The sequence below is a fragment of the Drosophila tropicalis genome, unplaced genomic scaffold, assembly GCF_018151085.1.
Source record: "Drosophila tropicalis isolate 14030-0801.00 unplaced genomic scaffold, ASM1815108v1 contig_980, whole genome shotgun sequence".
NCBI lineage: Eukaryota > Metazoa > Arthropoda > Insecta > Diptera > Drosophilidae > Drosophila > Drosophila tropicalis.
Window position 1 is genome coordinate 576,797 of NW_027173484.1, and position 21,098 is coordinate 597,894.

Consider the following 21,098-nt stretch of genomic DNA (forward strand, 5'->3'; position numbering starts at 1 on the left):
ACAAAACTGATTTTATCGAAAACTAACAAAGATAAAGTCACCAAATGTAGTATGTACACTGGCTTAGTGTGCGCGCAGAGTATATATATTATCATATTTTGCCACGCCCACTTTCGCAATCAATCTAATTAATCTTGACTATTTCTACGAAACTACCAAATTTAATTGAAATCGGACTAAAAACATGCAAAATATGCGCACGAACGTATTTTACTACGCTATATCTAAGGCCAGAATTGGCCGTTGGCTATTGGCGGCGCTGGAGTGCTCGTGTGTTTGTAGAGTGAGCGAGATAGCACATAGTATGAAGCATGTAAAATATTTGAAATATTTGTTTCACCTGGTCTATGGTACACCCAAGTCGGCGAGTCGACTTACTTACTTCATTTTTATATAGAATTGGCACCTAGTCCGCAGACTAGATTTGACGGTCTATGCTCGCAAGCAGACCTAAGAAAGGTGCATGAGAGTCAAGCCCTTTTCTGTCCACTGGAGCAGCAGACGCTCGTGAAGACATACATTTGGACATACATTTGGCCTAAGGAGACAGACGTAAAGAAGTGAAAAGAGTGTCAGGCATAAAAAGAGTATATGGTGCTCTAGGCTTGAGGAAAGGCTTCCCCGCTAATACTTTGTTTAATTCATAAAAGCTTTTCTTGGAGTGGTTATCAGAAAGCGAAACTTTTAAATGTGTAGTACCTTTGCTTTCGCTTGCTTGCCGTTTTTGGTTGCCCTTTGCTGGTGATTTCTACTTAGCCGTCAGCCGTGAAGTTAAGTGCGGATTGATAGCCATGCTCCAATGTGGGGGGAGATTAAGTTAATTCTGAACGGAAATAATTTTTGTCGTAGATTTTTTTGTGCTCAATAATTTTGTATTTTGGCTAATATTTGAATCTTAAAATTCTGAGTCATTGGTATACTCCATAGCCATTTTTTTTTTTTTTTTTTTTTTGTAATCTTTTATTTTATTGTGCTTTTATAATTTTTTTATTGTATGAAATTTTTTTTTGTTTATGATTGAACTTGTGAAAATTTTCCTTAACCCCTTTTTGACACTCCACTGGCAAAAGCTCACCATGGTGGTAACATAATAATGTATGTAACAGGCAGAAGGAAGCTTCTCCGACCCTATAAAGTATATATATTCTTGGTCAGGATGAACAGCTGAGTCGATCTAGCCATGTCCGTCTGTCCGTCCGTCCGTATGAACACTCAGATCTCGGAGACTATAAGAGCTAGAGCCACCAAATTTGGTATGTATACTCGTGTATTATGTACATATATAGAGTTAATTGGAATTTCGGCCACGCCCCCTTATGCCCCCAGAAATCACATAAAACTATTTTTCTTAAAAAGTATAACAGCTAGAGACATCAAATTTAGTTTGTAAACCCGATTAGTTAGCGCGCAGAAACTTATTGTTCAAACTTTTTTCCACGCCCCTTTACGCCCCCAGGAATCACATAAAACTGTTTTTGTTAAAAAGTATAATAGCTAGAGACATCAAATATGGTATTCTGACTAGTTTAATAGACGCGCAGAAACTGGCTATTTAAAAATTTTGCCACGCCCACTTTCGCCCCCGCAAATTAAACAAAACTGATTTTATCAAAAACGAACAAAGCTAAAGTCACCAAATTTAGTATGTATACTGGCTTAGTATGCGCGCAGAGTATATATATTTTCATATTTTGCCACGCCCACTTCCGCCTCCATAATTAAGAAAAAACTGATTTTCTCCTGTAGTTTTTTGACTATCGCATTCAAATTCGGCAGACTAATTAATCTTATCTATTTCTACAAAACTACCAAATTTGAAATCGGACTAGAAACATGCACATACGTATGAACGTATTTTACAACGCGGTCTTATTTATGTAAAAACTTATTTTCTTCCTTTTCCCTGTCTTTTTTTCTAGTAATGGATATTGTTAATTTGACTAATTTGAGCCAAGACCTATTTTCTTCCTTTTCCCTGTCTTTTTTTTTTCTAGTAATGGATATTGTTAATTTGACTAATTTGAGCCAAGACCAGCGCGTACTGTCGATAGGTTCTACCAAATTCCAACAGCTCACATTAAAATTGTACCAGGTGATATGTTTCACAGTGAGGATTCGTATTCTTTTATTGGCTTACGCTTAAACCTAGCTTTGCATTTGATGTGTTTATTTTAGTATTTATGCAAATCTTCGAAAATGTTGAGTTAAGTTAGAAATAAAAAAAAATTTGAAACAGAGCAATATTAACCATTTTATTAAAAATTTACCGAAAGTGTTTAATCAAAAGAGGAAAAATTATTGACATATTGGTTTTTAAAGATTCAAAAATAATGGGAAATATTCCCTCCAAGACTACTTTTCAAGTAGTCCCCAATCAGCAGTGCAATTGTAATTTTGTGCTTAGAGACTTAAATTATTTTTATAGATTTTTTAGGTTTTCAATTAATAAACAAAAGTATTCAGGTGGAATCAAGTTTTTCGCTAAAATCATTAACAAAATATGTACATACATATGTATGTGCCATGCTAGAAGGGAAACAATAATAAGACACTAAAATTCCAATTAAAAATAATGTTTAATTGAAAAAAAAACTTTTCTATGGAAAACTTAAAATTTTTGCATTGTATTATATCGGACTCTAATGGGTAATTGCTTTTATTTGATCAAACCAATGTAGCGCCTTTAAATCTGTTGAATTTGTTGATCTTTTTAGCAATCTATTTACAGATTTAAATGACTTAAACATATTATTCAGCTGGAACCAAATTCTGATCTAAGTCGGGTTTCGTATCGTCGGGATCCAAGCTCAAACACTCCGCAAAATAATGTTCCATAGACGAGTAAACGTGTTCGAGTACACCATTTAAATCATGATCCTCATCTGCATATGTCTAAATGCAAATTTAAATTTTGGGAACATTAAAAACTTATAGACGCTGTTATACAAACCTGATATCTATATAAAATATTTGCATTTGTTAAGGATTTAGCTAGTGAAACCCCATGTACGTATGGTGCAGTTGAGTCTGCTAAACCGTGAATTAAAAAAAAGAGTTTGATTTTATTAGACGTGCACGTTGAGTTGCATCCGCTTCGACGTATCCCTTATAATTTTCGGTTGGAAGTCCTAGTATACGCTCAGTAAAGGCTGAATCTGTACAAGTGAAAGCATTGGCTTCTTGCTCGAATAAATGAATTATAATTATTGTTTCTTACTATAGTAAAGCCAATCTGCTATAGGAGATATCGCAATTCCACACTTGAAAATATCCTGCTGAGTGCCTAGAACCATTGAGGTAACGTAGCCTCCGTAACCCCATCCCCAGATACCAACTCTTGTTTCATCCAGAAAACTTATTGTATCCAATAAATATCTGTAAATGTATTATATTTTTATTTTGAAAATTATAATATTGTTTTTTAGTACAGTTACTCAAATACCTTAATACAGAAATCTGATCCTGAACTTCAACTCCGCCCAAATGACGATATAGAGATTTCCTGCTTTGTCCCTTTGCACCTCTTACATCCAAACGAATATATATAACATCATTACGTGATGACATGTAAGTGCCCCAATCGATTCGAAATTTTTCAGAAACTGACTCGGAACCTGGTCGTCCATTTCTGTACAAGAAACACATTATTTATTTTCTTCAAACTAAAATTTACTACGTACACTTCTACAACAACAGGAAATGCGGCGTCTCGTAGCTCCTCCCTCCAACTAGGGGGGAGAAGTAATTGTACTTGAGCTCGGCTACCATGTGGCAACGAAATTTCAAATGATCTCTGTAATGGTAAAGCGAGCTTTTGAAGCCTTTGTGTGTAATAAGGCCGTGTATCATATAAAATTTTAACTAGGCTGTGCGTTTTATGCATATGAACTCCTGATACAGGTAGTCCTGGCCCTTGGCATTCTAAAATATAGAATTCTATTCCATAATTTGTTGCAACACCTGAGGAAGGTGTCATAAAGGCGTCAAAATGTGAACAATTTACATAATAATATCGACTACTCCAGAGGGCTTCTCCTAAATCGCAGGTTATACATTGTGGTTCGATTCTGTTAATTATATTAAAAATTATATTAAAAAATAGGTATTTAAATTTTTAAATCGAATTTCAAGACCCTACTTTCTAGTGTCGTCATGTATAGGATCTTTGACTGTGTATAAATGCCTCTGGCCAGGTTTTTTCTCTTGAGTTGCCAAATAGTAAACAAGATGATTTACTGTATCCCAACAAAGTATTTTTAAGACCTGAGAAAAAAAAATTTTAATTTTTAGTAAGGATAATTTTTTGTTAATGCCGAACTTTTACGTAGCAATTAAAGTTCGAAAATACCTTATATGAGTTCATTCTATTACAATTCAATGCAATTCTTTTTGGCAAATATCGTCTGATCATAATATAAGGTTCCCAATTTTGTATTATTTCTTAAACATACCTCGTATCGCCCATGAGATATCACTGAAATTCTTTGTTGAGTTATGGTAATATGTTTTATATGAGTAAAATGATCGTGGCCAGATTCTTGAACACTTGCGAGCAATAGGAAGCTATTTCCATCCGACGAAAATATGGGATGTGAGAATATATCCAGCCACTCATCCTCTGGTGCACGTTCAGAATGAACCTTGAAATAAAAGATAAAACGTTTACATAAAAGCAATAAATAAAAAACTTGTTTGTTCTTTTCGTTCAATACACTTAAAGCTGAATTGGAGTGTCTGCAACAGAGCGTACATAAGTTTTCGTTTGAGTTATCAGGGCTTCGCAAATATCGTTGCTTTTACTCGAAGCTTCGATCATGCATAACACGTGGTTGCTTGAAAAAGGTCAAAACTTTAAGTTCTAAGTAGATTGTGCTAGTAGTAGTATCTGCTATTAATAATTATAATCTCAACACAACCCAAAAATAATTACTTGCGTAACACGAATAACCTGTCCTAACGGGAAACTGGTACCAAACCAGAAAAAAAAACTTCTCTCTCCTTCTCTACTTAGATGCTGTAAAAGAAAATTGTGGGAACATCTTTTCTCCTTTTTGGCCATTGATTAATATTTCATTTAATATAACAGCTTCTTCTTTGCTGGAACTTAAAAACTTTTTGAAAAATTCAAATTGTTTATTAATTTATTTATTTATTTACGTCAAACAACACAGCAGTCGACGAAAAAGCTTAAGCTAAAGACAGATATACACAACTAAACATCCCCGACCCGGTGGAGGTGTTTTATTTGCACAAGGTGCCAGCTATGCCCCGATTCACAGCCAATGTGGCCAGGGATGAGTTGCAGCCGATCCAAGTCCAGAATATTTTCATTGGTTTTGCTGTAGATGATTAAAAAGTATAGCGCGAAGAGAAGTGACAGAAAGATAAGGAGAGATAAGGTGAGAAAAGTTGTTAAAAGATTGCGAAGAACACGAAAAGGTTCGTGAAGAGAGTAGTTAGTCAGACATCTACTAAGGTGAATAGGAAAAAAGTTTCTGGTCCGACGTGAGGGAACACAAAAATATAGAGTATCTAGTAAATTGGTAGAAATGACTTCGCCGTTGACTAGTTTATGGAGAAAGAGAATGCCTAAAACAAGCCTACGGTTATAAAGTGAAGGAAGATTAATAAGAAGAAGTCTGTCAGAATAAGAAGGTGGGCGAAAACCCGGGTCCCAATTAACACCGCGTATCGCCAACTTAAGGAATTGCTTCTGTACCGATTCAATACTACGCTGGTGAACATCATATTGCGGGTTCCACACTGGCGAGCAATATTCTAGAGTAGGGCGAACTAACGACGTGTATAAAACCTTTGTTACATAGGGATCATCAAATTCTTTGGCCCAACGTTTAATGAAGCCAAGAAGGCTGCATCCTCTATTGACAATTGAAGAAATATGAACATTGAATGAAAGTTTAGGGTCAAACATAACGCCTAAGTCTTTGAATGATGGTACACAGTCTAACAGAACAGACTTAATAGAGTAATGAGCTAGGAGCGGAGACAAACGACTGAAAGTCATAAAAGAACACTAAGAGGCATTAAGGTGTAAATTATTAACGTGGCACCAATCACAGAACGCATCGAGATCTGATTGCAAGTACTGTTGGAAAGAAGGATCATTATAGGAATAACAAATCTTGACGTCATCCGCAAACATGAGCACGCGTGAATGAGCCAAGGCCAAAGGCAAATCATTTATAAATAATGTAAATAATAGTGGGCCCAGATGACTGCCTTGGGGTACACCTGACGTAACTCGAACAGTTTTAGATATCGAGTAACGAAAAGACGCCTTTAGGGTTCTGCCAATAAGATACGACTTTAACCAAGCCAATAGTTTTGGGGAAAAACCCATGATGTTAAGTTTCGCGAGAAGCATAGAATGATCAACCGTATCAAAGCCTCACTAAAGTCAGTATAAATAACATCAGTTTGACACTTTTTACGAAAGCCATGGTGTACAAATTAAATGAAATTGGCTTTAAAATTAATGCAGATCAAGTAAAGTTGTTATAAGGGGAAATTGTCAAAAATGAACAAGAAGAATTAGACAATGAATCAAATAATATACAAAATCAAATTAATGCTAAAGCTTAAAACCCGAAAAGATGAGAAGTAAAAGTTATTGCGGAAGTTATATGCGAGAAAACACTTAATGTTCCTGAATTTTTTGGGCAAACCGGTATATACATGCATATGTATGTGTCTTGGTGCTAGCATGAAAAGTGTACGTCACGTTTTAATCAAAAAACTGCGTACCCAAGCTGAGGCCAATCAGGCATACAACGTTTTTATATTTTCAATAATCCGCCAGATTTTTCAGGTGCATCTCCGACAAATAAAGTATATACAGTAGAGCTGTTGAAACATCGATATTTGGCCACATCGATGTTTCGATGTTTTTCAGGAAAAAACATCGATGTATCGATACTACATCGAAGTAATATGGTACATTTTTTGTTTTTCTATACATATATGTATATATATAAAACATTACATATAAAACAGAAATTTAATTTTTTTCAAACTTAATACTACAAAACAGAAATTCAATCTTTCAACTTAATACTATAAATTTTTGTTCGGCACGGCCCATTCCCCGGACTAGGGCCTAGCTCTGCCGTAGCGCTGTCGTCTCACATACACTGTAAATGCTCGTGTAGGTTCGGCGATGGCATTTCGGAAACAATTCGACTCGTGCTTGTCAGAAGAAAAAAATGATTCTCAAAAAAACAAAACATTGGTCCACATGTCAAAACTACACTTAAAAAAAGGTTTGTTGACAAATGGAAAATTTGTTTTCTCTTGATTGACAATTAGGTTATAATACATTAAATAAAAAAGAAGTTTCTGACTTCGTGTTTGCTGCAACACACAAACCAGTTGCTGTTCACCAAGAAATATTTCTTTTTGCTATACTGTTTTTGTCAGTGTAAAGCAAGAAAAAGTTTCGTACTTCGTGTTTGTTGCCACTGTAGTATATCCATACCAAAAATCATTTAACACAAAGAGCTCAACTTGTAACACTTTGTTGCAAGTATAAACAATCAAATATGTACGCAATAAAATATAAGTGTGCACTTGAATATGTTTATGTGTATACATTAATATATATTCACATAAGCATACTCACATAAATATACAGCTAAACATGTTCATATATGTAAGTACATTTATATATGCACATATGTACATATATTCATATGAGCAGCAATGCACCGGCGTAACATGAGCTAGGGCCAAGCAAGCGTGTGAACGCTGACCAAGCACTTTGACGCAAGCGCCCTAAATAATATGTATGTATGTACTGACACTCTCCCTCTCTTTTGTAGCCTAAGTCGCAGCATAAGAATATCTATGCAACAATAGGTTAAGCAAAAGAATATTATTGGAATAAAAATAAATCTGAATATTACCACCAACCAACACTGACGTGTTCGTTCTTTATTAAATCAATCAAAGTGGAACCCGGTCATTACATGGCGACCGTGACAATAGGCCAAGACAAGGCCTAAGGACATCGAGGGACCCAGGACATCTAAAAAAAAAAATTTAGTGTATGTACATATGTGTGTGTGTTAAAAAAAAAAAAAAAAATTTTTTTTTAAAAAGCACGAAAATGAGAAACGGTAACGATAGATAACTACTTTCAAAGAGTTACCAGACGGAACCCGGGCTTAATAGAAAATATAATTGAGGTATTTAGGAGACAATACAGCCACTCCCCTCAAAGCTCGTTAACTCTAGAGCAAATAAGAACAAAATACTCGGAACAAACCGAAGATAAATTCCCAATAAAAGGGGACACAAGAATGCAAATGTGCTTCTTGTTGAGTGTACCCAATATATGCTGCTACAGAAATGCAGTAGGTACTTTCCATTTCTATTTGATGGAATAAAAAAAAATTTTTATATAAAAACAAAAAAAAAAAAAAGAGAGAAGAACACACACACACATACACACAAAATATAAATTACCAATCAAAAAAAAAAAAAAAAAGGACAGTGCTGATGACTAGCACCGAACCGTCACATCCGGAGGACTTGGATTTCCTGACGGCTGTACCTACCGTACAAAGGGACGCACCCCTCCTCGAAGAGGTATTAGAAGTGTGTCCACACGAGGGACCACGCCCACTCACGATAGCTGAGTACCGGGCTCGCCACGAGAAATAGAAGGAAGCCCCCAAAAAGAAATCTAGGAGGAAAATACGCCAGGCTAAGGCGTGAAAGGAAGCTCCTCCAGGACCTCCTCCACACAGGACTGGATGACAAGGACCGACAGCACAGAGTGCCTCATGAACAACACCGACCAACTTCGCCAAAGAGCGAAGAAACGCAATGAGTAAATAATTTTCTTGCCTCTAATAATAATTGAAATTTCATTTAAATATTAAGATAATATAAGCATGTACGAATTTGCACTTGTTGCCCAGTACAACTAATAACAAATATTTGATAGGCTATTACTAAAAAACATGCGTAGGCATAGAATTAATTAAACTATTGTTCAAGCTGTAATAGAGAGCCTAAAAAATATTAGAGCAGTATTAATAGAACATAGTAAGCTAACTGTAAAACAGCCGCAAATGCATTCTATGGTGACTGCAAACAAAAGGCAAAATCCGTATTAAAAAGATATAATATTGAATATAAACAAACAATTGATTTGGAAAGTTCAATATCACTAGAAGATAAAATCAGGTTAACGGCTGAAGAAGAGATGGATGAAGAAGAACCATCAGTGAGTTAAGATAACACAAAAATAACTCTTAATAAGCCAGCCATTTCGCCACGAAACGCAAAAATGACTCAAACAGTCACTGATTTTTTAAAGATGGCCTCAAACCTTATTCTACAGTTTGATGGCAGAAGAGAAAATCTTAAGAGCTTCATGGTCGCATTGAATTTGATAAATTCACTAAAAGGCGACCATGAGGAAGCAGCAGTGTGCCTAATAAAAACAAAACTAAAAGGTCACACAAGAAATTTAATAACCTCTGAACAGACAATAGAAGAGATTATTAACAGTATTGCGACTAATGTAAAAACGGAATCGGTAGCTTCAATAACGGCAAAAATTAAAAAACCTACCCCAGAGAAACAAAACAGCAAGTCAGTATGCTCAAGAGATTGAAAAGCTTACTGAATCTCTGGAAGGTGCTTTTATACACGACGGCACATCTGTCGAGCTAGCCAAAGAGTATACACTTTCAGTCGCTACAGAGGCAGTAACAAAGAACTGCATAAACAACCAAGTACGTAACGTACTAAAAGCAGGTATTTTCCGTGACATGAACGAACAAAGTTCTTAGACAGTAGTACAGCAGAAACAGGACAGACGAACCCTGTTATGCACTACAGTCAATACAACAGAAATAGGCAAAGTGGTCACCGAGGTAGAGGTAATTACCAAAATAACGGTTATAGGAATAATATTAAAACCGGCGGATATCGTGGTAACTCACGATACAACAACCGAGGAAGAAATAATTCCAACCGTAACAGCTCGAACCGAGGTAATTCCAACCGAGGTACGACTTACTCAAAGTAATTCGGAAACCAATAGATAGATATCCAGTATACACAAAAAATTACAGAATCCCACACACGCATAAAGAAGGAAAACCGAGACAAGTCGATAAACTCATTATAGATAAAATAGCTGAACCATCAGCGTCCGAGTAAAAAAGTCCGTTACTACTGGTGCCGAAAAAGGGTTTACCAGGATCAGAAAAGAAACGATGGCAACTTAATAGTCATCGGCTGTTCTGAGAAACACATGCTCAAAAACCTAAAGGATATTTTTGACATATGCAGAAAACACAACCTAAAACTGCACCCACAAAAATGTTCATTCTTCATGCACGAAGTGACATTCTTGGGTCACAAATGTACCGACAAAGGAATATTGCCAGATGACACCAAATATGACGTCATTGAAAAATACCCAGTACCAACAGATGCTGATAGTGCTAGAAGATTCGTAGCCTTTTGCAACTATTACAGACGTTTTATTAAAAACTTCGCAGAACATGCACGTCCGATAACACAACTATGTAAGGAAAACGTAGAATTTGTTTGGTCTGAAGAGTGCCAAAAAGGATTTGAATATCTGAAAAAGCCTTAATAGAACCCACGCTGCTGCAGTATCCAGATTTTAGCAAAGAATTTTGCATAATAACGATGCTAGCAAATATGCATGTGGAGCAGCACTAACTCAAACTTATGGCGATAAGCAGTTGCCAGTAGCATACGCATCCCGTTCGTTCACTAAAGGTGAAAGTAATAAAAGTACTACTGAGCAAGAACTAGCTGCGATACACTGGGCTATTACACACTTTCGCCCATATATATATGGCAGACACTTCAGAGTCAAAACAGACCATAGACCCCTAACGAATTTATTTTTTATGATAAATCCGAGTTTAAAATTAACAAGAATGAGACTTGATCTAGAGGAATATGAATTTACAGTGGAATATCTGAAGGGAAAAGATAATTTTGTTGCATTATCCCGCATTACAATACAAGAACTAAAAAACACAAAAGCAAATGTCCTGAAAGTCACTACCAGGCAGCAAAGTAGACAAAATAATCTCTGGCCAGATGATAAAAATCAAAATACAATTAGGCAAGTACCTAATGATGCTTCTAAGCCCAAAATACATGAAGTACTCTACAATGATGAAGTACGAAAAGTAGTGACACTGGGCATAACACACGATTTATGTTTCCTCAAACATGGAAAGAAAGTTATTGCAAGAATTGAGATTGAAGATCTGTATACCAATGTAAATCTAGACTTAGGTCAGTTTTTTCAAAGGCTTAAAAAACAAGCCGATATACTCGAAATCAAACAACACAAATTGGCACCGAGTGAAAAGATTTTTGACACATTTTTAATAGAATCTTTTAAAGAAATGGGCAATAAAATATTGAAAACATTAAGAGTAGCGCTACTCCAACCGGTGACCATTATAGAAAAAGATAAAGATAAAGAAGCACTATGGTCTACATACCATGATGATCCGATACAGGGTGGCCATACACGCATCACAAAAACTTTGGCCAAAGTAAAAAGACATTATTGTTGGAAAAACATGACACGTCATGTAAAAGACTACATTAATAAATGTGAAAAATGCCTAAAGTCAAAAACGACAAAGCACATAAAAACACACTTAGTTATTACAGAAACCCCCATACATGCTTTTGATAGGGTAATAGTAGACACCATTGGTCCATTACCAAAATCCGAAAATGGTAACGAATATGCAGTCACCCTAATATGTGACTTGACGAAATACATAGTAGCAATATCAGTTCCCAATAAAAGCGCTACAACAATCGCGAAAGCTATTTTTGAATCATTCATTCTGAAGTACGCTCCAATGAAGACGTTCATTACGGACATGGGAACAGAATACAAAAATTCAGTAATAAATGACTTGTGCAAATATTTAAAAATAGACAACATTACGTCTACTGCACACCACCACCAGACCTTGGGTACCGTTGAAAGAAGTCATAGGACATTCAATGAGTACATTCGATCATATATATCAGTAGATAGAACTGATTGGGACATATGGTTACAATATTTTGAGTACTGTTTTAACACAACCGCGTCAGTAACACACAAATACTGTCCATATGAACTTGTATTTGGTAAACAAAATAATTTAGCAACGCATTTTAATAGCATAAATAGAATAGAACCATTATATAACGTAGATGATTATGCTAAAGAAGTTAAGTTTAGATTAGAACTAGCATACCGTAGAGCTAGAATAATGTTAGAGGAACATAAGGACAAACACAAAGAGCTCAACTTGTAACACTTTGTTGCAATATGAATATTACCACCAACCAACACTGACGTGTTCGTTCTTTATTAAATCAATCAAAGTGGAACCCGGTCATTACACCACACACACAAATGCAAAACCAAATTTTTGATTGTATGCGTGCCTCCCCTGCTATAAAACAGAAGCTCTAAGCCATTATAAACGCTGCTTGCCAACTCCAATTACTCCCAAAATTACGTTCTAGCTTTAACTGCGTTTTTTTTTCTGAGTGATGAAATTGACAAAAACACCGAACATCGGAGAAAAAAAAATCTATGTTTTTTACGAAAGGAGACACATCGATGTATCGATAATACATACCGCCCCCCTTGCAACAAGTTGCAATTGCCTCGATGGACATGTCTAAGGATGTTGGATGGCAGCGTTCTGGATCGCGGGTGGCGATGGAGGGGGAACTTTGGATGCATATGAAGTAGGCGGCACGATGGCAGATAACCTCTGGATAGAAGTCCGAATGAAAGGCGGGTGCCTTTCGGATCTTTGCTCTTTGGGTTGGATGTACGCAACTGAGCTGTCGATGTGCAAGAGCGTGTGGTGTTGCTTGCCACATCGGTTGCATCCTGCTGTGCTCCTGCAGAAACCATTAGAATGCTCATGACCCAAACAGTTCGGGCAGTATCCGTTACTCAAGACTACCCGTAGCCTGTCGTCAGCTCGTAGTCCTCGAAACTGTCGGCACTGACGAAGCACGTGTGCCCCTTGACAAACGCGGCACCTGAAGCAATTGGAACTGCGATCTAAATCGGATGGTGAAATTGCGGATCAGCGAGCGGAAGGTCAAGCGAATCCTGCTTAACCTTATTCTGGACGGCGCTGGACGGAAGTGCTTCAGCTACACTAGGCAGCACAACGGCGACTGCTTGGAACTGTCGCAGCGGTTCGTCAGGAGGAGAAATCTGTAAGCGGCACACTTTGTCGCCGCTACCAGCATCGCATTGCCCAATGCCGCCAATGCTAGTTGATACTTTGCAGCTTGGAGGATTAATCAATTCAAACATTCTTTGGAAAATAAAGGACGCTTCGGATCCCACGATGATGAATAGTTACCCTTGCAGTACCCAGGAGGCCAGTGTTGCGAGTGGAGGGGAAGTAACTGCCCACGTTTACATGAGGGCTGCTGGAAGAATCGGAGGACGCAGGATTCGGAATTATACAAGCATCAGTTGCTGAGCTCTCTTGCACTTGAGCGGAAAAGGCCTGAGCCCTTGCCGTAGGTTTTCGGCTTACGCATAGAAAGGTCTGACCGCTAGAGCTTGGTTGAAAGACATCTGTGGCCTCTAGTACACGGTGGCGATCAGTTAGGAATCGATTCAGGTCGCCCCAGGATGGATGGGTGGATTTAGGCATATTGCTCGTACAGATTGCTATGAGAAGGATATCCCAATTGTCTGTACGAGCCCCAGAAAGCTCAAGACCGGTTAAGCAACGCTTTGCCAGACTCTTTGGTTACAGCTGGGATCTGTAGAAGCTGTTTGGCTTGGCTCATAATCAATAATCGATTATTTTCGTATTGCGCAGTGAGGTTATCCCACGCGGACTGGAACCCTTAATTAGTCAAGGGTGACCTAGAAACAATGGCTCTGGCTTCACCGCGAGTTTTGCAACTTAAGTGGTAAAGTTTCTCCACTTGTGTTAGGCTTCGATTATGGATAAAAATCGAGGTAAACAAATCACGGAATGTAGGCCAAGCCAGGCCTCGAAGTTGTGTGAATAATTATAAGGATATATAATCACTTCGATATTAAAATTTATACAATGTGGAAATATGTATTTAAAAAAACAAAAATTGAAAAATTTAGATCAGTAGGATTGGGAGTGCCGATAACTTTTCAATGAAGGAAAAAATCATCGGAATTAGTTTTCATTAATCGGACTAGGTCAATTTCATGGATCTGTGAGGAAAAAATCAAAAATGCACCAAGACAAGACAAAATATTAATTCCATATAAATAAAATTATACGTATTTTTTTTTTCATTAGAAAATATTTTGCGAATTAAATTCAATCAGTCGATTGAAATATATTTTTTTTGCACAATACGAAAATCACCATGGAAAAAATGGACGTCGTGACCGAGTCACGACTTGGCTCAAGTGTCAGAACTGATGAGACTTGAGTGTCAGCATTGATCGGGAGTCAGCTGTTCTGCCGTTGTTTATGTTTTGTGAATTTAATTAATTTTAAATTGTTTAACGAATATCACAATTTCCTGCTTTAATTATGTAGGTTTCAAATTATTAAATTGCACTCCAATCGGAGTGGCTGCAATTAATTTTGTGTGGGCGAAATTAAATTGTATGTGGACATACATATGTATCCACGAGTCCAACGAATTTCTGTCGACGCCAGGGGCCGCCAAGGTGTCATCATTGGCGGTGACTTTAATGCTTGGGCAACTGAATGGGGTAGTACTCGCTCCGACGCACGGGGCCGCCTTTTGCTCGAGTGTTTCTGCAATCTCAGTGTCTCGCTGCTCAATTCCGGCTCAAGATTCACTTTCAGTAGAGCCGGTGCAGGATCCATCGTCGACCTTACGTTCGCCAGTGACTCCATAGCTTCACAGTCGAATTGGGAAGTTGGGCGTCACTACACCGGTAGCGACCACGAGGCCATTGTCTTCACCGTTGGGACAACCATGCCACGAGCTGAGCGAACGCCTCCCACCGGGAAAAGCTACAAGTTTGAGTCCTTAAACTTGTACACGTTTAGCAGAGTGTTGGAGAGTTTACGTGATGCACGCCTAGGAGATGCAGACACGGCAGCGAACTCTTTCATGTCGACACTGGAGAGGGCCTGTGATGAGAGTATGTCCCAGCGCAAGGCATACAGAAGGCACCACAAACCAGTCTGTTGGTGGAATGACAGTATCGCCGACGTTCGCCGCAGATGCTTCCGCGCGAGGCGCATGTACCAGCGTGCTAGAGGGACGCTAGCCTTCCCAGACCTATATCTGGAATACAAGCAGTGCTGCAAGGCTCTCAAAAAGGCGATCAAAGACAGCAAACGCGAGTGCTTCCTGGCCCTATGCGACTCCGCAGAGCAGGACCCATGGGGTAAGGCATACCAGACTGTCGTGAAGCGCTTGCATATAGACAAGACTCCGGCACCAAAGGACGCCCCGACTGTTAGGAGCATAGTAGACACCCTCTTCCCTCAAATCGTGGACGAATTGCCTGTCCTGCATCCCCCGCTTCACCCACAAATAGAGGAATGCACAGTGGACGAGGTACTCAACATAGTCCGGAATCTTAAACCTGCGAAGGCTCCGGGCCCCGACGGAATCACTAACCAAATACTAAAGATCGCGGTGTCGTTACAGGCTGAGTCCTTTGTGGACTTGTACAACAAGTGCATGAGGGAAGGCGCGTTCCCATCCAGATGGAAAAAGCAGAACCTAATCTTGCTTACGAAACCAGGGAAAACTTCTCTCGATGCGTCTTCATTCAGGCCGATCTGCCTCCTGGACTCGGCAGGTAAAGTTCTAGAGTCTCTAATTTGCGCAAGGCTTAGCTCAGCCATCCAAGCCAACGGAGGACTTGCGGAGCAGCAGTTCGGTTTCCGGAAGGCTAGGTCCACAACTGATGCCATTGCACGCGTGGTTAATATTGCGGCGGACGCGATCGCCGGTGCTAGATGGAAAGGGGGGTCGAAAGAGTACTGTCTGGTAACCACCCTAGACATAAAAAACGCCTTCAACTCGGCCAGATGGAGCCGTATCCTAGTCGCATTAGCCGATTTTGGAGTCCCACACTACCTCCTCAGTTGTGTGCGACAATATTTCCAAGGAAGGACCATCTGCTACACCACAAATGATGGCCCAGTAGTGCGGACAGTGTCTGGAGGAGTGCCCCAAGGCTCGGTGCTGGGACCTTTACTCTGGAATACAATGTACGACGGAGTCTTACGCCTGCAGTTTCCGCCTGGCACCCACATCACAGGGTTCGCGGACGACATAGTCCTTGCCGTGGTCGCTAAGACCGTCAAGGAAGTTGAGGAACGCTCGAATGCCGCCATTAGAAGCGTCGAGCAGTGGCTCCAGGCCGCCGGCCTCCAGTTGGCAGCTCACAAGACGGAGGCAGTGCTTATCAGCAGCAGAAAGACTGTGGAATCCGCAAAAGTACGGGTGGGCAGCGCTGTGATTGAATCCAAGAGGGCTATCAAATATCTCGGCGTTCTACTGGACACAAGGCTCAGTTTTAGGGAGCATCTGCAACATGCTGGAGAAAAAGCAGCCAAATCCGCACACGCTTTATCGCGCATCCTCTTAAACACGCGCGGCCCGAGGCAGGGACGACGGCTACTGCTCTCGAGCGTCACCACATCGACGGCGCTTTACGCAGTACCAGCGTGGATCGACGGCATGAGAGTGAAAAGCTACCGACGAGGACTCGAAGCAACCCACCGGCTAAGCGCGATAAGAGTCTGCAGCGCATTCCGCACGATCTCGGATGACGCGGCGCTCGTTATCGCAGGAATGATGCCGATCGAAGATCAGGCAGCGATCATCGAAGCAGTCGCTAAGGCCAGACGAGGTAGCTCAGTAGGACCGGGAGAAACACGCAGTCTAGCGCGGCAACATAGTATACGGAGGTGGCAAGAGCGCTGGGACACCTCGACCAAGGGAAGGTGGACGCACACGCTCATCCCTGACATTAGCGCGTGGGTCCTGCGCAAACACGGCGAGGTAAACTATTACCTGACTCAACTGCTGAGTGGTCACGGCTGCTTCAGGACGTATCTGAAGAGATTCGGCCACGAAACTTCGGACGAATGCACCTGGTGCGGCAGCGGAATACCCGAAGACGCCGAGCATGTTTTGCTGCATTGTCCCAGATTTGAAGCGGCGAGAATCTCCATGGAGTGCGCAATGGGGCATCGCGCAACACTGGAAAATTTGACCAGGCTGATGGTCGCTAATCCCCGAGCCTGGGAGGCCGTCAGTACTTTCGCGTCGGTTGTGATGAAGGAGCTCAGGAGGCTCGAGCGTCAGAGGCACGAGGAATGATCGCCCAGGGCCCTGCGAAGCAGTACCCAAAAGTAGTCCCGTTTGACCCTGTATTCGTATCCACCTCCCCCCTCTAACTCCACGAGTGTATTGTATTGTTCTCTCCTTGATTTGTGATGCTTAAAATTTATTGTTTATTATATTCTTTTTTATATATGTTACGTTAATAAGTTGTTATGTATGAGTAATAAATGGAATTAAAAAAAAAAAAAAAAAACGAGTCCAACGAATCCAACGTTTATATAAGGCAGTATATTTTGTTGCCGCGTTTCCAGCGTTGCCCTTCGATGGCTTTAGCGGCTATCGCTACCACCGAACTGATGGCGTTGATAGTGCTGCGGGCACGTTGCTGTCGTCGTCTGGCCTGGTGACATTGCCTCCTGGCATCCGCAATCCTGGCATTCCACCAATGTACTGGCTTACATTTGTTGTTTCCATGCTGTTTGCGTATCATGGCTGCATCACACGCTCTGCGAAGAATGTCGCCCATGTGGTTGGCCTGGGTGTCCGCGTCCGTGCTTCTGCTCCTTGTCACTTGGGTCATCATGGTGAATAACGCTTCTCTTCTTCTCTTCGTGTCTCAGAGGACTTGTGGGTTTGTTGGTTCTCTTCTTGTAACCTGAAAAGATTGCTAGTCGGTAACTTAAGACTTACTCTGCCTATAGGGGATTTTGAAAATCGCGCCTAAGCGAGCGCCCAAAAGCACGCAACACATGGAGGCTAAAGTTGTGGGCTTATGTTAAGCCGTCAGATGGTTTATCAGCTCTGTTATCGATCGACGGTTCACAACACTAGTTACCAGCTGGTTAATTGCAATTGGCAAAGTAAAAGGCGATAGGGTAATTTCCAAAAATGCAATTTTACCACCACAAGAGAAAGCGCGGGATATGGTTAACACCCCCGCCGCCCCTCCCGGCGTGGCCACCAAACTAACACTGATGGGAAATAAATAATTTCTTCAACACAACAGATGCAGCCAGCTGGGCAGCCGATTGCAGTGGTCACTCTTCCTAATGCTTTCCCTCTATACTCCAGATATAGTACGTCGATTGTGTCCTTTTATTTTGCGGAGCTACTGATAAACGCGACCGCACTTGAAAATACACATATACATACTTTTACATGTATGTATGTATGTATACATGTGTATATACATACATATGTATTGCTATGCAATTGGACTTTTTGACAATCAGAATTTCGAAGAATGGAAAAAAAATGCACTTCATAAACACAAAAAATGATCGGAAAATACTATGTAACCTTTGGAACACGTCAGGTATGTACATTCAAGTATACAAAAGTGTGTAGGCCGCTATGGAAGAGCGGGAAACCTCACACTTTTATAAGTATGGATATAATGTGAATGAGATTTTTAATATCCGGCTCGAAGGATCAATGTTCGTGGAGGGCCGAAAGGATCCAATGATATTACAATTCGTTGGCGACTGCCCATTTCTTCTTGGTATGGTGAGCAAGTGATTAATTAAGAACGCGCGAGAACTTCGTTTTAAAAATTATGCTTTATCCTACATTAACAGGTAACCCGACACACACGAGAATGTTTTGGGTTGAGAAAACATACTGAAGGTTCGAAATGAAAAATCTGCAGGAAAAAGAACTGGTGTTCGTATCAAAAACTCGTACTGGATTGATTATGGCGATTTACAGCAGAACCCTTCGTCACTCTCCTCAGTAAGACCGCATTTCGTTTTGGGAAAAACCCTACCCCTAACTCTCTGCTTTTCACCCGGTGGCGTGAACACACACTTTTAAACGAAAAAAATAAAAAAAGCTAACATCGGCTATGCCGAAGTTTATATACCTTTACAGTCCTTGGTAATAATAACTTTACATGTTCAAAATTTTTTTCTGCAACTCAATTCATCAATTTTACAAACAAAACAATTTTACTCTCTATTTTACAATTTGTTCTTCTTTTTCCCTCATTCCCAAAGCAAAGCAATGCACGCAGTCCTTGGTAATAATAACTTTACATGTTCAAAATTTTTTTCTGCAACTCAATTCATCAATTTTACAAACAAAACAATTTTACTCTCTATTTTACAATTTGTTCTTCTTTTTCCCTCATTCCCAAAGCAAAGCAATGCACGCATTGCTTCTGTTGCGTCTGTGTGTGTATGCGTGTGCTGTGTTGATGTTGAATGACGTAGTAGACAGCAAGCAGCGCTGCCGGCAGAGCTGGGAGCAGAGCAGAGATTATTATATTGACTGTAACTTGTGTTATATTTATCCGATCAGAATCAAATTTGGGATCTGGGGTTTTATATCCAATATTATTACATATGTAAATTTCATAGCATACTCGATTTTTATGAAAATGTTTATTCTAGTTCTTCTAGAGCTATATGAAAACCTGATGGTTTTCATACTTTATTTTTGCCGGGTAACAAAAACCCCGATAGCTCTTAAGACGGCTGAGTAAAACGCGTACGCACAGACGTACGGACAGACGGACATGGCTATATCAACTCAGCTTCTCATGCTGATCAAGAATATATATACTTTATGAGGTCGGAAACGTCTCCTTCTGTGCGTTACAAACATCCGACCAATTTTATAATATAAAATGAAGTAAGTAGTCGACTCGCCGACTTGGGTATACCATACACCAAGTGAAACAAATATTTCAAATTTCGAAGACCAAATTTTTGAAGACATGGTCAGAAGAGGGCAGGTTCTAGTATACATGGACGATATAATGATAGCCAGTGCAAATACAACCGAGCACCTAAAAACTCTAGAAGTTTTTGATAGGTTAGTAAGAAACAAATTAAGACTACGAATGGACAAATGCGAATTTTTCATGCCAAGTATAAAATATCTGGGATATAAGATTCCAGTGCCAGGCAATGTACACGCAGTGAAAAGTTTCTTAGGTTTGTGCTCCTACTTTAGAAGATTTATAAAAGTCTTTTCCATAATCGCTAAACCTATGTACGACTTGATGAAAAAAGACAAAGAATTTCAATTCGGAAAAGAGGAATTAGAATGCTTTCTCAACTTGAAACAAAAACTATTGGAAGCACCAGTATTGGCGATATATGACCCCAGAAACGATACAGAGCTTCATTGTGATGCAAGCGCATTAGGTTTTGGGGCGGCCTTATTACAAAAGAAAGCAGATAAAAAACTACACCCAATATTTTATTTTTCGAAGAGGACAAGCGAGGTTGAGTCGAAGTATCATAGTTTTGAATCCGAACCTTTAGCGATTGTGTACTCCCTGCGCAGATTTAGGATTTATGTCCAAGGAAAGAAATTTAAAATTTTAACTGACTGCAATTCTCTGACTCTTACACTAAATAAGATAGAATTAAGCCCTAGGTGTGCGAGATGGGCCCTTGAACTCCAAGAGTACGACTACGAGTTAGCGCATAGATCAGGGAAGCAAATGCAGCACGCGTTAAGCAATATCATGGTAATAGAACCGAACAGCTTCGAACACAACCAAGTTGTTTGCCAAGCAAAAGACTTAGAACTGAAAAAAATTAAGGAAATGCTAGAAAAATCAGAGCACAAATTGTTTGAAATGAGAAACGGAGTATTATACCGAAAGTCCAATGACAACAAAATATTGTTCTACGTTCCAAAAGAAATGGAAAATCACGTTTTATACAAATACCACGACGAATTAGGCCATGTAGGTAGAGACAAAATGTTGGACGCAATAGGCAAAAGTTATTGGTTCCCAA

The 21,098-nt window shown here is 39.7% G+C and overlaps 1 protein-coding gene across 1 annotated transcript in view; it reads right to left on the reverse strand.

Annotated features, from left to right (window-relative positions):
- Nucleotides 1-2,226: 2,226 nt before the first annotated feature.
- Nucleotides 2,227-21,098, reverse strand: part of LOC137586371 (dipeptidyl peptidase 4) — a 369,935-nt gene continuing 351,063 nt past the window's right edge. Inside the window, 8 exon segments of the mRNA XM_068302388.1 lie at nt 2,227-2,892; nt 2,951-3,054; nt 3,057-3,155; nt 3,218-3,375; nt 3,443-3,628; nt 3,681-4,067; nt 4,139-4,263; nt 4,452-4,640. Of these exon segments, the coding sequence (XP_068158489.1) occupies nt 2,749-2,892; nt 2,951-3,054; nt 3,057-3,155; nt 3,218-3,375; nt 3,443-3,628; nt 3,681-4,067; nt 4,139-4,263; nt 4,452-4,640 (1,392 nt within the window). The 3' untranslated portion in view covers nt 2,227-2,748.